The 18909-nt window shown below is 40.6% G+C and overlaps 1 protein-coding gene across 1 annotated transcript; it reads left to right on the top strand.

Annotated features, from left to right (window-relative positions):
* Positions 1-1344: 1344 nt before the first annotated feature.
* On the top strand, positions 1345-16970 carry ncaph (non-SMC condensin I complex, subunit H). Its single transcript, XM_088376590.1, has 18 exons — positions 1345-1507; positions 2374-2596; positions 3436-3526; positions 3638-3730; positions 4771-4888; positions 5043-5182; positions 6471-6660; positions 6794-6876; positions 7807-7997; positions 8170-8315; positions 8703-8809; positions 13055-13174; positions 13544-13651; positions 14209-14346; positions 14900-15010; positions 15124-15200; positions 15444-15519; positions 16428-16970. The coding sequence occupies exons 2-18, from the start codon at positions 2379-2381 to the stop codon at positions 16485-16487; spliced, it is 2067 nt and encodes a 688-aa protein (XP_088232716.1). The 5' UTR covers positions 1345-1507; positions 2374-2378; the 3' UTR covers positions 16488-16970.
* Positions 16971-18909: the final 1939 nt, after the last annotated feature.

The following is an 18909-nucleotide window of genomic DNA, read 5'->3' as shown; positions in this document are numbered from 1 at the left end:
TTAGGGTAAAAACTTGCTGATTGAGAACGGATTATTGCGTTTTCAGTTATTTCTAATGAGGAAAATTGATTCAGAACTCAACGGTTTTGCTTCTCAACGTTCTTTCTGTGACAAACTAGCATTGAGATCCTAGTCGGTTCCACAGGTAGTTGTATGTAGTAATAGTATGTATGTACGTAATTATTTGATTATTATATTATATATTATTATTTAACCTCAGTACCAGGCCTCTCACCCAGCAGGCCTACTGTTAGTGGTGGGGCAACATGTTTGTCCTTTGTGATGTTATGCTCTCTTTGTATCTTTGATGAATTGTCTCTAGCCAGTAGCCACAGTTGTTGTTGTCAGACATTAATGGAATAGAGACGTGTTCCTCCCTTTTGCCACAATGGTATATTTCTTTGTGTCACTTTTTGTCCTTTCCAGACTATGCGTGAACATGGAATTAAAAATAAAATGTATGTCCCATTTTAAAATGTATATCATTCAAACACGAGTTAAGTTTATATATGATCATAAACGGGGACGCGAGTTATCTTGTTCCACATAAAAAAAAAAAAAAAATCAACAACAGAATGACGTAGCTACGCGTTGTACTGTCACGTAAACACGGACATATATAAATACGGATTTGCTCGCCGTCGGTAAGATTGAAGCCATCGGCGTGCATGTTACGTTGCCAATCTCTACGCTTGACGAACACGATTTTTCTCCGGCGTTTTCACGTTATTCTTTGTCTTGACAAAAAAATAAAAAATAAATAAAATCCACTGACTATGACATGCAAGTGTATGTAAGATGATGAAGAAGAAAAAGGTTTACATGATTCTGACTTTCTTTCTCAGAATTCTAACTTTAAAGTAAGAATTCTGACTTCTGATTTATTAATATTGGAATTCTGAGAATAAAGTCGGAATTCTAAGGGAAAAAGTAAGAATCTTGTCAACCTTATTTTTCTTCACTGGCCCTAATCCTCTTCCATCTATATTTACCGACAAATCTGGGAAAAGCACCGCATACATAGTTCATCAGTGAGGATTTGATTTTAAATTTTCTCTTTTAAAAATTATACTCAAGTATTTGGCCACACCATGTCAGAAACATCAACAATGAAATGAACAAATTCACTGCACAATGTAAACCTAACAAACGCTGTCATGATATCGGGGTAACATACACTGATGTCGATGCAAAGAGTACAGTTGTTGCTAAGAGGCTCTCGTGACTCCATACAGGGATCTAAGCCTGAAATGCGCACTTAAAATTTTTAGCTGAAGGGGGAAAAATGAAGTCAGCGTGGTGGCAACGTAAAATGGCTGCCGCCTGGCTTCAACCACGAGGAGTCTTCCGTTGGTCCATTCATATTTGCGTCCGTGCAATAAACATTTCGGCGCAAAATTCAAACGCTTGGCTGCTAGTAAGCATTGTGGTGTGTTTTTACCATTATCAACCCGCACTGGATTTTACACATTTCAGAATACCGTGAGGAAAAACAACACGTTTTATGGTAAGGTTGTGCGTAAAAGTATGTTCCTTCGTCCAATAACAGAATTTGAACCGTGCATTTGTTTTTACAGTGCTAAGCGTAAAGATTATTGAATCGCACCGTCTGAAATGCTTGAAACGGATTTAGAGTGAATGTAGCATTATGCTAACGCTTTTTGTGTTTCTCCGAAGTCGCTATATTAGCTCCATCACGTTTACTATATCGTGATTTCTCATTCTGTAATCTTAACATAACCACTTTTTTTTCCTTTTACAATCCTGTTTGACAACGTTTACGTCGCGTTCAGCGAACTGATTTTTTTGTCAAGTATGCCGTCAGTTATACCTTGCACCAACACTACAATTTTACATTTTCAAAATAACCCTCGACATGAATTAGTACAAGACATTATTGGTTAATGTGTGCAAAGTAAATTACTTAATACGTGACTCTCAATCAGTGGTATTTATAAGTACTGTGCATTCAAGTGCAATAACAAGTAGGAAACAGATGAGCGTGGTGTCGTCTGTATAATACACATGAAGAAAAACTCTATGTTGCCTGTACAGTACTGCATTCAAAAAGAAAATATACCTTACTTACTGCATTTAATATTGTTATAACATTCTGTTTTAAAACATTTTGGTAGCAACACATTAATAGCACAGTCCAGTCATTAATATAAACGTACATGGACTTATCGAAATTGCATCCTAATTGACACGTGAGAGAGTGAACGAGGATACAGTTCATACATAAAAACAGTCTGTCAGCCATTCATATGGGCATCAGTATCAGCATCTTACAATGGTGCCCGATACATCTAAATAAGTCTGGTATCGGACTGATACAATGTACATAGTTTCTAATTTGCTCTCTGTATTTAGCCAAGATGAGTGCGGCCAGCTCACCTGTCTCGCGGTTGCACCAAGGATGGATATCGTCATCCATGAAGCACAAGGGCGTATCGCCAGCAGCCTGTAGCACACCATTACTTGCAGCCTTCCCCGGCAACGATGATGAGAAGGAGCGACGTCAGCGCCGACGCTCAAGAGTAATTGACCTTCAAACTGCTTTGGATTCCTCTTTGAATGACTCTGCACAGCACAGGTAAATTCCAATCAGAAGTGAAAGAATCTCCTTTCCTCGGGGCTCAGGGTGTTCTGCAAAAATCAAATGTGTTCATTCTTATTTTTAGAAAACTGTTTTATCCATGTATGCCAGCAATCTTTGATGTTCAAGTGAGAAGATTACATTTTGCGCACCCCCAAGTCTCTGTCATGACTGTAAACAGTATTATTTGTCTTGAAAAGCATTATTGTTATGAGTATACTTCTGCATAACATTAGTCTTTATTAACATTAAAGAAAAGAAAAAATATAGATTGATTTAATTGAACAAACTGCTATCCTTGACTTCTGATTTCAAAATTAGTAATCTATCAATTTGTTGTGTATTATGTAATAAGGCTTTGGGACAATTAAGTATTTATTTGCTTTCACTGTCATGATGGTCCTAATGAGTTTGAAACCCCTGCTCAAAATTGTCCTTAAGTGCTCCGCCTCTTGCACCAAGTCAACTGGAATAGGTAAACACAATGGATCGATTAATTCACACATACGGCCGCCAGTCTATTATACAAAGCATGTGGGCGAATGTTATCACTCGAAGTAAGCAATGTTTAGCTCCTTTTCGTATGGCCCAATAATTCCTTTGGAACTGTTTTTGCATGTTTTTATAATGCAACAAAGTACTGATCAGAAAAATCCAACTCAATCAGCTGCACTTTATTTGTGTCCTAATCAGCGTCTGTTAGTTATTCCAGAACATCAAATCGCTGTAGAACACAGGGTTTTTTTTGTTCTTGTTTGGATGATTAGTGGCTATCACATGAGTTGCAGAGAAGGTATAGAATGCATACTAATTGAAGCTGTCAAAATTGTGTCCAGTGCTGCGGGGACACCTGCCGCCGTGCCAAAGTTGTCCAATGCTCAAATCTCAGAGCATTACTCCACCTGCATCAAACTTTCCACTGAGAATGTAAGTGGAGCATATTTTTGCGCAGACCTTAAAAAGGCTCAATTACAGAGAAATCGCTCAGTAATTGTTCATGTTTTCATCACTAACGCACAGTGTTTCTTGTTTTGGTAGAAAATTACAACAAAAAATGCCTTCGGTCTACATCTTATTGATTACATGGCTGACATTCTTAAACAGAAAGATTCGGAGCTCACTAACTTCAAGGTATGTTCGAGGTTTGTCATCTTGTTCTTACATTGTGTGTTTTGAAAAGTAGTCTTTAACTTATTCAATTGTTTGTATTTGTCTAATATGATGATTAAAAAACTGCTAATTTGAGTTTAGTCACATCAGCTGCAGTAGTAATACTGTACTGCAGTGTTTGTCAAACCTATTAGCGTCTCAAAAGTTTATAAGGATAGAGCTGCGTTTAACAGCTCATTTATTACGCCACCAAAAAAAAACCTGATGTGTTGCCCATAAAAGGATTTAAACGGTTTACCCTGCTGCTCCACTAGCCGTATTAAAAGGTGTCATGATGGGCTCGTTTTATTTAAAAAGAAAGCTTGATGGCCAAAAATGAAACATCAATTTAGGGGGAAAAAAAACCCACTGTATTATGTAATATTTTATTAATAAAGTTGGTGAGAAAATTGACAAATTTCTGTCTACCGGTGTTTAATTTTTAGGTTTATTTGTGATCTCATTGGATGTGTCAACATTGAGGAGGTTCTTTTGTTTACAATATGTAGGACATTCCTCTCTATGAATGCGATATGTAACTTGCAGCAAAAAAGATGAATAATTTAAGCTAATAGTTACTTCAAAGTTGATTTTAATTGTGATTGATCCAGCTGGAAGTGAGAGGAACGAGATGACATAAGGAAATGTTGTTGGTTGGTATCCAATTGTGCTAAAAACTAGTTGGCTACAAATATAAGACCAAAATGATCACACACCTGAAAAGCCTTTTTTTGGGGGGCTCCATATCACAATGGCTTGGAGGGATGATTTGTGCTTCGAGCTCCTCTGTGGCAGCGGATGAAGCAACTGTATGTGTCATGTGGCTTTTTCTTAAAATGATATGTGCACTGACAAAAGGGTTTGGCTAAATTGAATCGATGAGCTTGATGCATTGGTGTTGCCAGACCCATTACCTTGATAATGCAATCATACCCAATTTACAGAATTCCATTCATTTTATTTTACTCGTCACGTGTGAATATGTATATGACACACAAGCACTGAGTGTTTTTTGCTTCTAGGTGGCAGCTGGGACACTGGATGCCAGTACCAAGATCTATGCTGTGAGGGTGGATGCAGTTCATGCTGATGCCTACAGAGTACTCGGTGGCCTTGGGGCTGAAACCAAACCCGGAGATGGTCAGTGCTTCATTGCTGTGATTACATGCATTTTGAATTATTTTTAAACAAACAGCTACTCCCATAGCTGTCTGCTTATGATTTTTGCCAGAGTAAAAAAAACAAAAAAACACCTAAAGTAAAACATCTTACTGGTCTATGTGTGCAACCATAGACAATGGACTCAAAGAGGAAGAGCAAAATGAAGATGCTGAAGTAACAACCAAGCAGCCAAAGAAGAAAAGGCCCCCTAAGAAGACAGTGGAGCAGAATCTGAGCAACTTAAATAGTGCTGAGTCGGAAAGGAAGTGTGAGGTACTGCCATTTGCTGAATCTGTTCAAATGGCATTCATAACTGGAGATTTTTCTTGTGTACATCTTGTCTTTGGACATTAACCAAAGATGTTTTGAAGTTATTATCGGTACAGAACAACACTTGCACACAAAAGCAAGAAACGCTCATAGCATAAAATCATTAAAGCAGAGTTGCACAATGTTAAGTCAAAGTCAGCTTTATTGTCAATTTCTCCACATGCCAAAGACACACAAAGAAAACAAAATTTCGTTCCCCCCTATCCCACGGTGACAAGACATGGCCCACAACAGACAAACATGTATAACAACAGTGTGTTGAATAAAAAATGAACAAATAACACAACAAATAAATAAATAAGAGGAGCAAAAAAGGAGCAAGTGAGCGTACAGCAGACATTCCAGAAAATAGCGCAACAGTGCCGCACGCTACGCAGAAGGGGGTAGCGAGTTCAGGGTCCTAACAGCCTGGAGAAAGAAGCTGTTGGCGAGTCTGGTGGTGCGGGAGCGCAGGCTCCTGTACCTCTTCCCAGAGGGCAGAAGGTCAAACAAAGAGTGAGCCTGGTGACTCACATCTCTCGCAATCGAGGTTGCCTTGCGGGCGAGACGGGAGGTGTAAATGTCCTTCAGGGAGGGGAGCGAAGCACCAATAATCTTACCAGCCGTATTCACTATGCGCTGCAGGGCCTTCAAGTTCTGTTCAGTGCAGTTACCACCCCAGACAGCGATGCAACTGGTGAGGACGCTCTCAATGGTGCCACGGTAGAATGTAGACAGGACTGCCTGAGGAGCACATGCACGCCTGAGCTTCCGCAGGAAGTACAGGCGGCGCTGAGCTTTCTTTGCCAGTGACGAGGTGTTTGCGGACCAGGAGAGGTCCTCACTGATGTGCACCCCCAGGAACTTGGTGCAGCTCACCCTCTCCACCACAGCACCGTCGATGATAATTGAATTCTTTTGCATTCATCAATAACGTTAGTGTTGATGACTGTCAGTAAATTCAAATTTAAAGCTGCAATTTCCACATCCTTTTGATTAGTATTATGCTTTTTCAAAATAATTATATTAAAGTTTTGTTATCTCATTGTCATCGTTAAATGCCTTCCTTTCTTAAATGCTCTCCTCCGAACTGGAGCTCTTAAGAGGGAGCACACAATTGCTGATGTATTTCACCAGTGAACTACTCACCCTAAAGTGATTTCTAAATATTTTTTTGTCATTATTATTAGAACAATGACTTTTCTTAGCTTTAACGTTTTTTTGTCTTGACTGTTGTATCTATCCCCTCTAGATAGACCCCATGTTTCATCGCATGGCATCATCCTTTGATGAAAGTAGCACAGCTGGGGTCTTCCTGTCAGTTCTCTTCAGTGAAAACAATCGCTGTGAGCTGCTCTTTCCATCCCTCATGACCCTTTTGCAGTCTACATCCTCCTACTCTCCCCCACCTGCTATGACGGTCCCTACGTCCCCATTTATGGGTAAGAAAGAAGAAAAAGAACTAGTTCAACCTTAGTAATGTTTCTTTGCCGCGCTTGTATGTGGTATTTGATATGTTTCAATTGTTGTGTAACCTGCGGTTCAAACCATATGTCTGTGATGTGATTTTGAAAGCTGGACTGCAGCGGTCTCAGGAAAAAAGCGACATCTGCCCCTCTCTGAAGGACTTTTCCTTCACAAGCTGGAACCCTGAGCAGGTCAGAGAATCGATTATCGACCATTGTAGTTGTAGTTTGCAGTGAAGTTCAAGTCCACTACTAAATACAACCACAATAATAATATTGTTGACAAGCAAAGAATAATTTTGATACCTGTCATCATTTGTAAATCGCTTATTTAGGACAGAAATAAATGAAATAGAAAGTTTATTTAGTGTAACTACCAATATAATAGCATATTCAAGAGTTCCTGGAAAACTGTACCTTTTTCCGTGTCAATATAATGGCCCAAAATAAATATCCAGGTCAGCAAAAGAAGAGTGTTTTTGAATTCTGTTGAAAATCTTTAGAAGACCTGAAGAAAGTTTTATACATGAGATTCTGACACCATTTTCACAGAAAACTGGACAGATTTTACCAAGTCAAGATATGCCACACTGACTGTTTATCAGGGGTGTTAAACTCCAACACATCAATGCGTACTCAGAATGGGGTGTAACATCTTGTCAACCAGGCTTGAAATAAGAAATTTTGGATTCCAGTTATTAAAGGGTTATGCCATTTTCAAGGGTGTCCGAATGTCCAAGCAAAAATGTTGGGAACTCACAATGCACTTGGAAAAGTAATGACCATTGATGTTGTTGATGTTCACTCAAAAGTTGAAAATAGACCACAATGCATTCCGAGCAGGAAAACAACACGGTGCAAGCGCCAATTGTGTTTGGGAATTGGGCAGACCACACCACACCCAGGTTGTTTTCTTCTACCCGGCCTCGGTGCACCTGACAATTTGGTATATGAAAGCAGACTAGACTTTAGAGAGGGTGAAACCAGCTAGTGGATAGCAATGCTCACGCAGTAGTGAAGGTATTATTTTTCAGAAAACAAATGAATAACTGAATATTGTTGGAGTGGAAGTTTACACATCCAAGCTGCAATCGTGATTCAAGCATTTTTGTCCTCTTATAGACAATGAACCAACTTTTGGAGAAAATGAAGCAGGGTGAACACGTTTTCGACGTCAATGCTGAGCCTGAACCAGAAGCTGATGAAGATTGCCCTGAATTTGATGGAGACTACGAAGAGGAGCAGGGCGACTGTGAGGAGGGGCCAAAAGAACATAAAGACGGTTGCGAGCCTTTCGTCTCTGGAAGAGGACGGTGAGAGCAACAAGCAAGCAGTTTTGTCTTCTATTCAATGAAATCTTGCTGCTTACAGAATTCTGTAAATGTCACTTGTTTCAAGGAGATTGTTTCACCAGATACCACAAAATATTTATTTCTTCTCTGAAAGAAAAAAAAAAATCCCATTCACTTTCTTTTGGTGTTATAGCGGTGTGATACCAATTGGAGAGGGAGATATCACCACTATGTGTCTGCAGCTGTCCTCTCAGCCCAGGGAGTATTCGTACTTCAGCCCAAGGACAATGGCCGCGTGGGCCGGACCGGGCTACTGGCAATTCAAGCCAAAACACAAGTGTAAGTAATTTCAAATCAGAGAAAAACAATTACGGTTATGCAACCCCCCCAATAATTGTCAGATGAAACCAACTTTCTTTGGTGCAAATTAGCTTAAGTTATTGTTTTAATTTGTCCTTTTAGAGATCGTTTGACTCTGTTGGCTGCAATCTATTCTTACCAATGGATTTCAACTGTACAGTAGTGCGAATGACACGTCAAATGTGCAATATGTTCACAATATAATTTAAGACTATCTTTTTTTCTTGCATGCTTGTCAACAAGCTGGTTTGATAAAGTTGATCATTTCCTTATCATAGATGTCAGTGTTAGAAGAGTTTGTCATTTATACTTTTACACGTTTGTTTAAAGCACAGATTAACTACTTTATTTTATTTGTCCCACCAGTGGACCATTTACCTGACAAGGAGACACGAAAAAAGAAGCCCAAAAAGGCCTTTGAAATAGACTTCAACACGGATGTCAACTTTGAGACCTACTTCCGTACCACAAGAGTAACTATTTTCTCTATACAGTATTTTCCTTACAAATGTTTCTTGTCAAAAGTTACCATTTGTCTCATCGTCAAACTGCAAAAAAATGCAGCAGGCTATGCTTAAATGTTATTAAGCTACATATTTCTATTATAACTTGTGAAATGCAAACATATACCTAAACAGTTGCAAGGAAAAAAATACGTGAACCCTATGGACTTGCCTGTATTTTTGCATAAATCTGACATTTTTTTAAAATATAGTTTTCCTAAATAACTAATTACTAATTACACAACTAATTACCAATGTTTCTACTGAACACAATATGTAAACATTTGGACCAGCACAGCGGTTCATCACTCTTCCACTACTAAGCAACCATTAGCAGACAAATAGTTTTGAGCTCTCCTGAAAAATAAACTGGGATTGTAACTGTTCTATTAATGATAGTGATGCGTCCAGGTAGTGTGGTTCGACGACTTTCCAAACTAATCTTAGAAGAAAAATCGCTCTTATTTTGACTTTAAATGCAAAGGAGGTAAATTTGGCTGAATGCATGTTGTATGTGTGTACTCAGCTTTCGTAATACCTTATTCAACATTGTAAAAAAAATTATATATATATATATATATATATATATACGGCTGACTAGCTCAATCAGTAAGTGACATGACTTACAAACGGAAGACCCGGGTTCGTTTCCCGGCAGGGGCACAATATGAGCAATGAGCGATTACCTTACCAACAGTCAGTGTGGGTCCTTAGGCAAGACCCTTAACGATACCGCCTACCTCAGAGATAATGAGAGTACAAGAAACGAAAGACATGCCGGCTCAGACGTCGCCCGGACAAACAAGGTCTGCGTCAGGTGCTGGGGAACCAGAGCACCCTGATGAAAAATGGGCTACTGGAACAAGACACAAATGGGCGAGATGCGAGAATAAGGATCTGTTGGAATGCTACTACTCCAGCAACCCGAGCGAGAGGGGTTACATGCGGAGAATGCGGGAACAATGGCAACTTCAATACCCACAGTCAACACTATCGGCCAAGCAACTAGTAGCTCAATGTTCCAATATCCATAAACGGCACCTGCTATCACACCTCGAGATTGATGAGATACAACACAAATGCCATAGCGAAGGCCAACCAGAGCACCAGGTCAGAGAAGAGTTAAATCCATGTAAAAGCCCAGAGATTGGGTACGAAACCCCAATAAGCACAATCAAGCTGAACGAGGCAGCAACTGACCTGAAGAACAAGATCACGGTGAGAATGAATGCTCGGGAACCTAGATACACACTGCAGAGGCTAAGTGAAGTACCCTCAGAAAGTCTCCTAGAAGATGTGAATGCAGCATTGACAACAATTCCTACGGCTACCATCACTGAAACCAATGAGCTGATATACGCCTCAGCAGCAGTGATCCTAGAAACGCTTGGCTACAAGAAGAATGACCATATGCGACCACAACAGTGACCACCATGGAAGAGAAGGCTGGAGGCCAAAATCAAGATAGCACGGAGAGAAGTGAGCCAAATGACAGAGGCCCAGAAAGGTGCAATGAAAAAGCAAGTTCCCAAGAAATACAGCCAGATGCCCATACCTGAAGCACTCGAAACTGCCAAACAAAGACTCCAAGCCTTGGCCAGCCGCCTAAAGAGGTACACAAGAGAGAATGAAGCCAGACGAATAAACAGGTTGTTCACAACACAACCAGCGAAAGTGTACGCTCAGTGGCAGGGGAATAATAGCAGAGCAGACCCACCAAGGCTGGAAACTGAACAGTACTGGAAGGATATATGGGAGCGGGAGGCATCACATAAGAAGGATGCACAGTGGCTGGTGGCTCTGAGAAAGGACCACAGCAAGCTCCCTGAACAGAACCCAGTAACCATCACAGTGGCAGACATCCAGAGAAGAGTCTCAGGAATGAAAAACTGGACAGCACCAGGCCCTGACATGATCCACAGCTACTGGCTCAAGAAACTTACAACTCTCCATGAGCGCCTGGCAGCACAAATGAACCAGCTGCTAAGGGATGGGACTCACCCTGAATGGCTAACCCAAGGGCGTACGATCCTGATCCAGAAGGATCCATCAAAGGGTACAGTCCCATCCAACTACCGGCCAATCACCTGCCTCTCCACAACATGGAAGCTGATGTCGGGCATAATATCAGATAAGATCAGCAGGCACATGGATCAATACATGAGCACTGCTCAGAAAGGGATTGGTAAAAATACCAGAGGAGCAAAACATCAACTCCTGGTGGATAGAACAGTCACCCAAGACTGCAGAACTAGACGTACCAACCTGAGCACTGCCTGGATTGATTACAAGAAAGCATACGACTCAATGCCACATACTTGGATCACTGAATGCTTGAGGCTGTACAACATCAATGGGACTCTGAGAACCTTCATCGCCAACTCGATGAAACTGTGGAAAACCACACTTGAAGCCAATGGCAAGCCACTTGCACACGTGACCATCAAATGTGGTATATACCAAGGAGACGCTCTGTCCCCAATGCTGTTCTGTATAGGACTGAACCCCCTCAGCCAAATAATCAACAAGACGGGCTATGGATACCAACTCAGGAATGGGGCCACCGTCAGCCACCTCCTCTACATGGATGACATAAAGCTGTACGCTAAGAACGAGCGGGACATTGACTCCCTGATCCACACTACCAGGATCTACAGCTCTGACATCGGAATGTCATTCGGACTTGAGAAATGTGGCCGCATGGTGACTAAAAGAGGAAAGGTAATCCACACAGAGGGGGTCTCACTCCCAGAAGGAACAATAGCAGACATTGAGGACAGCTACATACAAATACCTTGGAATTCCACAGGCAAATGGCAACCTTGACGAGGAAACAAGGAAAGCAGCCACAGCCAAATACCTCCATCGAGTAAGGCAAGTCCTAAGAAGTCAGCTCAATGGCAAGAACAAGTCCCTAGCCATTAACAGCTACGCCCTACCAGTAATCAGATACCCTGCAGGAATCATACGGTGGCCAAAGGAAGATATACAGACCACAGATATCAAGACACGGAAGCTCCTAACCATGCATGGAGGGTTCCATCCCAAGTCCAGCACCCTGAGACTGTACACTAGCCGTAAAGAAGGAGGCCGAGGACTAGCGAGCGTGAGAGCCACTATCCAAGATGAAACATCCAAGATCCATAAGTACATCAGGGATAAGGCCCCAACGGATCACGTGCTCAGTGAATGTCTCAGACAATGGGCATCAAAGGAAGATGAGGTGCTGGAGGGACCATCATGGGAGGACAAGCCCCTACATGGGATGTACCACCGAAACATAGCTGAAGTAGCTGATATCCAGAAATCCTACCAATGGCTAGAAAGAGCTGGTCTGAAGGACAGCACAGAGGCACTGATCCTGGCTGCACAAGAACAGGCCTTGAGCACCAGAGCAATAGAGGCCCAAATCTACCACACCAGACAAGACCCCAGGTGTAGATTGTGCAAAGAAGGTCCTGAGACAATCCAGCACATAACTGCAGGGTGTAAGATGCTGGCAGGTAAAGCATACATGGAGCGCCATAACCAAGTAGCTGGAATTGTGTACAGGAACATCTGTGCAGAGTATGGACTGGAAGTCCCAAGATCCAAGTGGGAAACACCTCCAAAGGTGGTAGAGAATGACCAAGCCAAGATCCTCTGGGACTTCCAGATCCAGACAGACAGAATGGTAATGGCGAACCAACCGGACATTGTGGTGGTGGACAAAGAGCAGAGGAAAGCCGTTGTGGTTGACATAGCCATCCCAAATGATGGTAACATTAGGAAAAAGGAACATGAGAAACTTGAGAAATATCAAGGGCTCAGAGAAGAGCTGGAGAAGACCTGGAGAGTTAAGACTTCAGTGGTACCTGTGGTCATTGGAGCACTAGGGGCAGTAACCCCCAAACTGGAGGAGTGGCTGAAACAGATCCCAGGAAAAACATCTGACATCTCAGTCCAGAAAAGTGCAGTACTAGGAACAGCAAAGATACTGCGTAGAACCCTCAAGCTCCCAGGCCTCTGGTAGAGGACCCGAGCTTGAAGGGAAAAAGAGACCACCCACGGGGGGTGAGGAAAAGTTTTTTTTATATATATATATATATATATATATATATATATATATATATATATATATATATATATACATACACATACACACACACACACACACGTATAGAATTGTAACGACAGTAAGTGTGAAGTCAATCTAATGTCGTCTTCCATTTGTAGGCTGCTACCACTATCACCAAGTCTGCCCTCAGTTCCAGCAACAAGAAAACAACTCTCCCTGCCGACTTGCAGTTTCATCCAGAGGCTCTCTCCCAGCTCAACCTTAAACCGTCCATGTCGGTGAGGCCATACTGCTAGTCTCAGCCAACACACATACAGATATCTTATTTACAGTATATGCAAAAAATACAAGCGAGGTGTGTGTGTGTGTGTGTGTGTGTGTGTGTGTGTGTGTGTGTGTGTGTGTGTGTGTGTGTGTGTGCGTGCGTGCGTGCGTGCGTGCGTGCGTGCGTGCGTGCGTGCGTGCGTGCGTGCGTGCGTGCGTGCGTGCGTGCGTGCGAGGATTTAGAAAAAAATTATTTGACCAGATTTAACATAATTTTTGTTTTTATGAGCATTATTCAAATGTATTCCAACCATCCCCGTGATGGATTTGAATTCTCATTAGTACCTGAGCATAATATTGCATTGAATTTTGTTTCATTGTAGTTATGTCAAGAAGCACAGAAGAGGCTCTCGGGGGAGCTTGGAGAAGGCATTGGAGATTACGACTACAACAATCCCAATGATACAACCAACTTTTGCCCTGGTCTTCAGGTATGAAGTCCCATTTTGAGTTTGCTTCTCCAAAACGTGCCCTGAACTTGTCCCGCTTCCAGCAGTATTGCATTCTCATCTATTTTTAGCTTCTATTAAACTCATCAAATAGTTTTTTTTCTATTCATGAAATGTCAGATGACCTCCATGTTCAGGGTAAACGTTAACATTTTTAAAATAAATCTGCACAGTTAGGCATTTGAATTGGTATTTAGCTCTGCTGTGCTTGTGCACATAGAGCACTCAATCTAAACGAAAACGGGACAGATTTTTTTTTGTACATATATGTTCTTGTTCCATCAGTATGACTGTTATTTTACTTAATGCTGTTTTTTTGTATTTTACATTATATGTGAAAAGAATACTATATTTTGTGGGTGCAGCTTATTTTCAGGTTCATTCAATAGACTGAATTTTCCAGTAATACAAGAAATGTGACCATGATCAGTGATATCATTTACTTCACATCTTAGGACTGTCATGTCAACATTTGTCTTGCTACAACAAATGAACCCTCCTAGTGTTTACATGCAGTCTTTAACCATCATCCTCTTCAGGCTGCTGACAGTGACGATGACATGGAAGGGTTTCCCGACAGTGACGATACCCAACCTTCAGGCGAGAATTTTCCACCGCTCTCACAAGAAGACATTTCAACTTATGGCGATGGAGATCTTGTGCCTGAACCACATAGAGTATGTGATTATCAAGCGTCTTCTCACAATAACTAACTTTCTTTGTTGACCTAAGGTTTCATTTTACAAAGGTGAAATGGTACGAATCATAGAATCAGAATCATAATAAGCAAAATGATCATGGTACTATTAAAAAAAAAACACACACACAAAAACTATCAGACTGCTGTGGTGTCTGACACGACAGGTTATCCATTAGCAAAGACACTCGTATTTATCAGTCACACACTTGCACATACAGACAGTCCCCCATTCCCACGTACACACACTGTGAAGTTTTATGTTTTTAACCTTGCGAGGCAAAACAGATCAAATGTGTTATTTAGTTGCCTCAGGGTCTCGTAAGACGGAAAAGTAGCCGAAAATTCCATGCACCGTCGACAGCAGGCTTTAGTTCCACCGATGACATCTCTACTTGCTCGCGCCTCCTTTACCCTCCGTGTTAAATCGCAGTTTTTGCAGTTAGCAAAATGTTGTGTCAAATCGCAATTATATTGCAATGATGGTGTATACTGCAAACAGAATGTAAATAATAATTTCTTTCTCCATGAAGGTCAACAAGATAGAAATCAACTATGCTAAGACAGCCAAGAAAATGGACATGAAACGACTCAAAAGCAGTATGTGGACTCTTCTAACTGATAGCCCAGAAAATCCCACTAAGGTAAAGTTCCCTGATAGATTGCCAATGGTTCACCTTTTATGTATTTTTTTTTCTCCACATTAATCATTTTGCATGTTTGTTCGCCTGGTTATATTTAAATAATTTCAATCTAGAAAGTGGATGTTGCAGAGAAACCAGAGGTTTGTGGGGAAAAAGTCTTCAGCCAGACCACAAAGACATTGCTTCAGAGGTAACAGACCTTTCTTACACAGTTTACCTGCCTTAAGGAAGGAAAAATATTCACTGACTAATGGTTCACAAACTACTTTTTTATTACTCTTTAGTTTTTACTGAGTAACACGAGTCAATGTTAAATGTGTTGTTTGTACAGTAGTGAAGAATACACACAGTAAGCAATTTGCTCTGATGTAACTAAAATCAGCAATTTTAAACATACTGTATTACTAAAGACTGAATCTTTCTGCTGGTCTAGATTACCCAATACAATGGCTCAGAACTTGTCAGTACCTTTGGCGTTTGTTGCTCTGCTCCATCTTGCAAATGAAAAGGTGAGTATTTCTTCCTAAAACTGACCTTGTGATTTCTTCCTAAAACTGACCTTGTGGTGACTTGTCAATTGCGGGGTCTATTTTGTATTTAATCCACACATAGGGCACACCACATTATAGGGCGCATGCATGCCTTGACTTACAGTAAACCAAAAAAAAAGTTGTGGGAGCAAGACAGTGAGTTTGGTTGTACTCTATTCTACGTTAACTATGTACTCTACTGTATTCACGTTATTGTTAATCGATATTCATACGCAAATCTGCCCAAGTCCTCATCTTCTGTATCCAAATTAAACAGTTGGGCAAGTCCGCCATTAAACATGCCAAGTTCGTTCTCGTCGTTGAGACGTTGCTCTTCTGCAATGATCCTGGCTTTCCAGAAATCTCTAATTGTGCCTCGTACGCATGTCTCGTTGTCTCTACTATTTTAGAAGGTCCTAATGCTATTTTCTTTGCACAAACAATGTTTATTTATCAATGGCGGCGGAGGTACATACTCTACATGGTACGCACAGAATTCTTATTGGGTTTTTTTGCCCCTACTTAGTACATAAAACACAATGTCCTCTGATTGGCTCATGTGGCCTGTATAATACGGAAGCCACACAAAACAACAACTTTACAGATTTTAGAATTTGGGCACACAAAAGGCTCACCTTATTAAAAGGCCGACCTTCATTTTTGAGAAAATTAAAGGCTTTTAGCTGTGCCTTATTGTGCGGAAAATACGGTTTGCTGTTTGTAAACAATAATTGTATGTATTAAAAATAATATAGAAATCAGGGCCTATTTTATAAATACTGGCCTAGAATGGATCTGCTGTTCTGGATTTGTCTCAAATTTCCCAACTATTCTATGCCCCTGTTCCCATTTGACAAAATGTTTTTCTGTATGTTCTGTCTGTGCAGAATTTGGAGCTGGAGAAGGTTGATGACATGTCAGACATTATCATTAGGCAAGGCCGTTGAGGAGAAACTTATTTGGAGATAAAAGGTTTTATGTTGAATTATTTTATGCTTTTATATAACGCTTAAAGTGTATAACTTGTGTTTTTCAGCAGCAAATATATTTTGTTGGCTTCCATAGATTTCAGAGAAATGTAACTAGTTTGGATGATGTGTGTTCTCTTCAGGAGAAAAAAAATGGGTCACAGTATTCATTGAATCAAGTTTCATTAGTATTGCGGTTGGCGGTTGATAATCGTCATTATAGTAGAGACAGGCTTTGGCTATGAATAGCATCGGAGTTCATGCTTTGTATAAAATTTGCGTAAGATCTTCAAGGCCACTTAACTGCCACCATGTTGCAATCAATTTGTGAAAACTAAAAATCTTAACATTTTAATTTGGCCTGTATCCTCATCTCAATCGAATACTGTACTCGGGCTTGGAAGTTTAAGTTCCTGCAACTTATTGAATGAATAAACGAAGTTGTTTCTTTTTTCAATCTGATATTTTTAAAAATTGGCTTTTATTCACTCAATTTATTTTTTGTTTATGCCTTGCTACATCAAATGTCAAAAGATAGATAGTAACACATTACATTCACTGCAACAACAACAAAAGTAGAAAAGGGGGTGCTCACATTAGTGTGGCAGTCAGTGAGTTCGTAAATTTTGTGGAGCAAACAAGTATGGATCAGGTCTCCCCTATTTAAGGATGAAGCCAGCACCTGTTGAAACATACATGTTTCTTTGAAAGCCCAAGGAAAACATAACATTTGATTAAATCGCCGATTGGAGAGGAGCAAAAATAATAGGCTGTTCATCTACAATGATCTCCAATGCTTTAGAATGGACCAAAGAAACAACAAAAAACAACCATCAGAATGGATTGAAGAATAACCACCAGAATAACAGAAAGATCAGCTCCAGGATGATCAAAAACAGTCTCGAGCAGTGGTTCTTAACCTTGTTGGGGGTACTGAACTCCACCAGTTTCATATGCGCATTCACCGAACCCCTCTTTTGTGAAAATAAGATTTTTTTTTTTCAAATTCAAGACATAGATGTTTTTTACTGGTGCACAAAATGAGCCGTGCATGGACATCACCTTGTTCAATGAACGAAACCAACACAAACTCACATGAACACAACAAATGACACACCTGCAAATCAGTGTGACTTCTGCTGTTGCCTTTGCGAGACCAGTTCAGATATGCGTCATCACGAATTTACACGATAAATTAGGTGTGTTCCGACATCTGCAGTGGAGGCTCTGCCGAACCCCTGAGACCAACTCACCGAACCCCTAGGGTTCGATCGAACCCGGGTTGAGAACCACTGGTCTAGAGTTACCTGTAAGCGCTGTGACAGAAGACACCTGCGAGAAGCTAATTTATTTGCAAGAATCTCTCGCAAAGCAAATTCAAGCCACAGTTGACGGTGAAGACAGTGAAGCATGATGGTGCAAGCATCGTGATATGGGCATTTTTCTCCTACTATGGTGTGGGGCCCATATATCACATGCCATGTATCAGTTTGAATATGTCCTCATACTTGACGAGGTCTTGTTGTCTTATGCTGAAAAGGACATGAAATGCCCTTGAAATGGGTGTTTTAACGAGACAGTGAGCCCAAACAAACAAGTAAACCAGCAAAAGCTTGGTTCCAAACTAACAAACTTCATGTTGTGGCCTGCCCAATCAGCAAACCTAAATCCAGTCCAGTGGGGTGACATCAAAAAAGGAGAAATTTGAATGAACTGTGGAATGTCGTTAAAAATCTTAGCTGAAATGTGTGACAAGACTCCATGCCTTGCAGATGATAAGAAATCTAAAAAAATAAACTGTGGTTATACAATTAAATTCTAGTTTAGTGATTCACAGGATTGCTACTATTATGTATTGTGAACACCCAGGTATTCCATTTTCTGGCTTTAAGGGGACGTTTTTTTCCCCCTGCTTCGAAACAAATAGTTGGAATCCTTCCAAATTCTGAGTTGACAACCCTCAATTGTGGAATTCGATATCCAAGTAAATTATCACAGTGTCCATTTCCAAAAATGTGTCTGAGTAATCAATTTTGATTTGAGCAACGGTCAAATGATGATATCTGACAAACCATCAAAGCTAAAAGGTAAGCAGAGCTGTAGAAGGTTTCGTTGAACGTACAGATTAGCATTAGTCATCAATATAGCAATGAGAAACCATATTCTTCATTGGCCTCCTGTGGGGACAGGGCGGGTCATGCAGTGGTGCATTTGCATGAAATGACCCCATCCTCAAAACTCAGTGATGTCAACCCAGGTTAAAAGTCTGTTTTCATTCTTGATCCTTGGGTATTTTTGACCGACGCATGTTACCAAACATCTGGAATCTGTTTTACTTTGGGGAGTTGCAGTTACAAAATATTTGTATTGACTGGAAAATAGCAAAAAAATAAAAATGTTA

This window comes from Syngnathus floridae, chromosome 5, assembly GCF_059516105.1.
Source record: "Syngnathus floridae isolate MCC-2025c chromosome 5, RoL_Sflo_1.0, whole genome shotgun sequence".
NCBI classification, from domain to species: domain Eukaryota; kingdom Metazoa; phylum Chordata; class Actinopteri; order Syngnathiformes; family Syngnathidae; genus Syngnathus; species Syngnathus floridae.
Note: the sequence above shows the minus strand (reverse complement) of the source record. Positions and strands in the feature narration are given on the sequence as shown.

Coding starts and splice junctions, on each gene's coding strand:
- ncaph (XM_088376590.1), top strand. CDS start 2,379: ATGAGTGCGGCCAGCTCACCTGTCTCGCGGTTGCACCAAGGATGGATA. Junction 6,661..6,793: donor CCCTACGTCCCCATTTATGG/GTAAGAAAGAAG, acceptor TGATTTTGAAAG/CTGGACTGCAGCGGTCTCAG. Junction 8,316..8,702: donor ATTCAAGCCAAAACACAAGT/GTAAGTAATTTC, acceptor TTGTCCCACCAG/TGGACCATTTACCTGACAAG.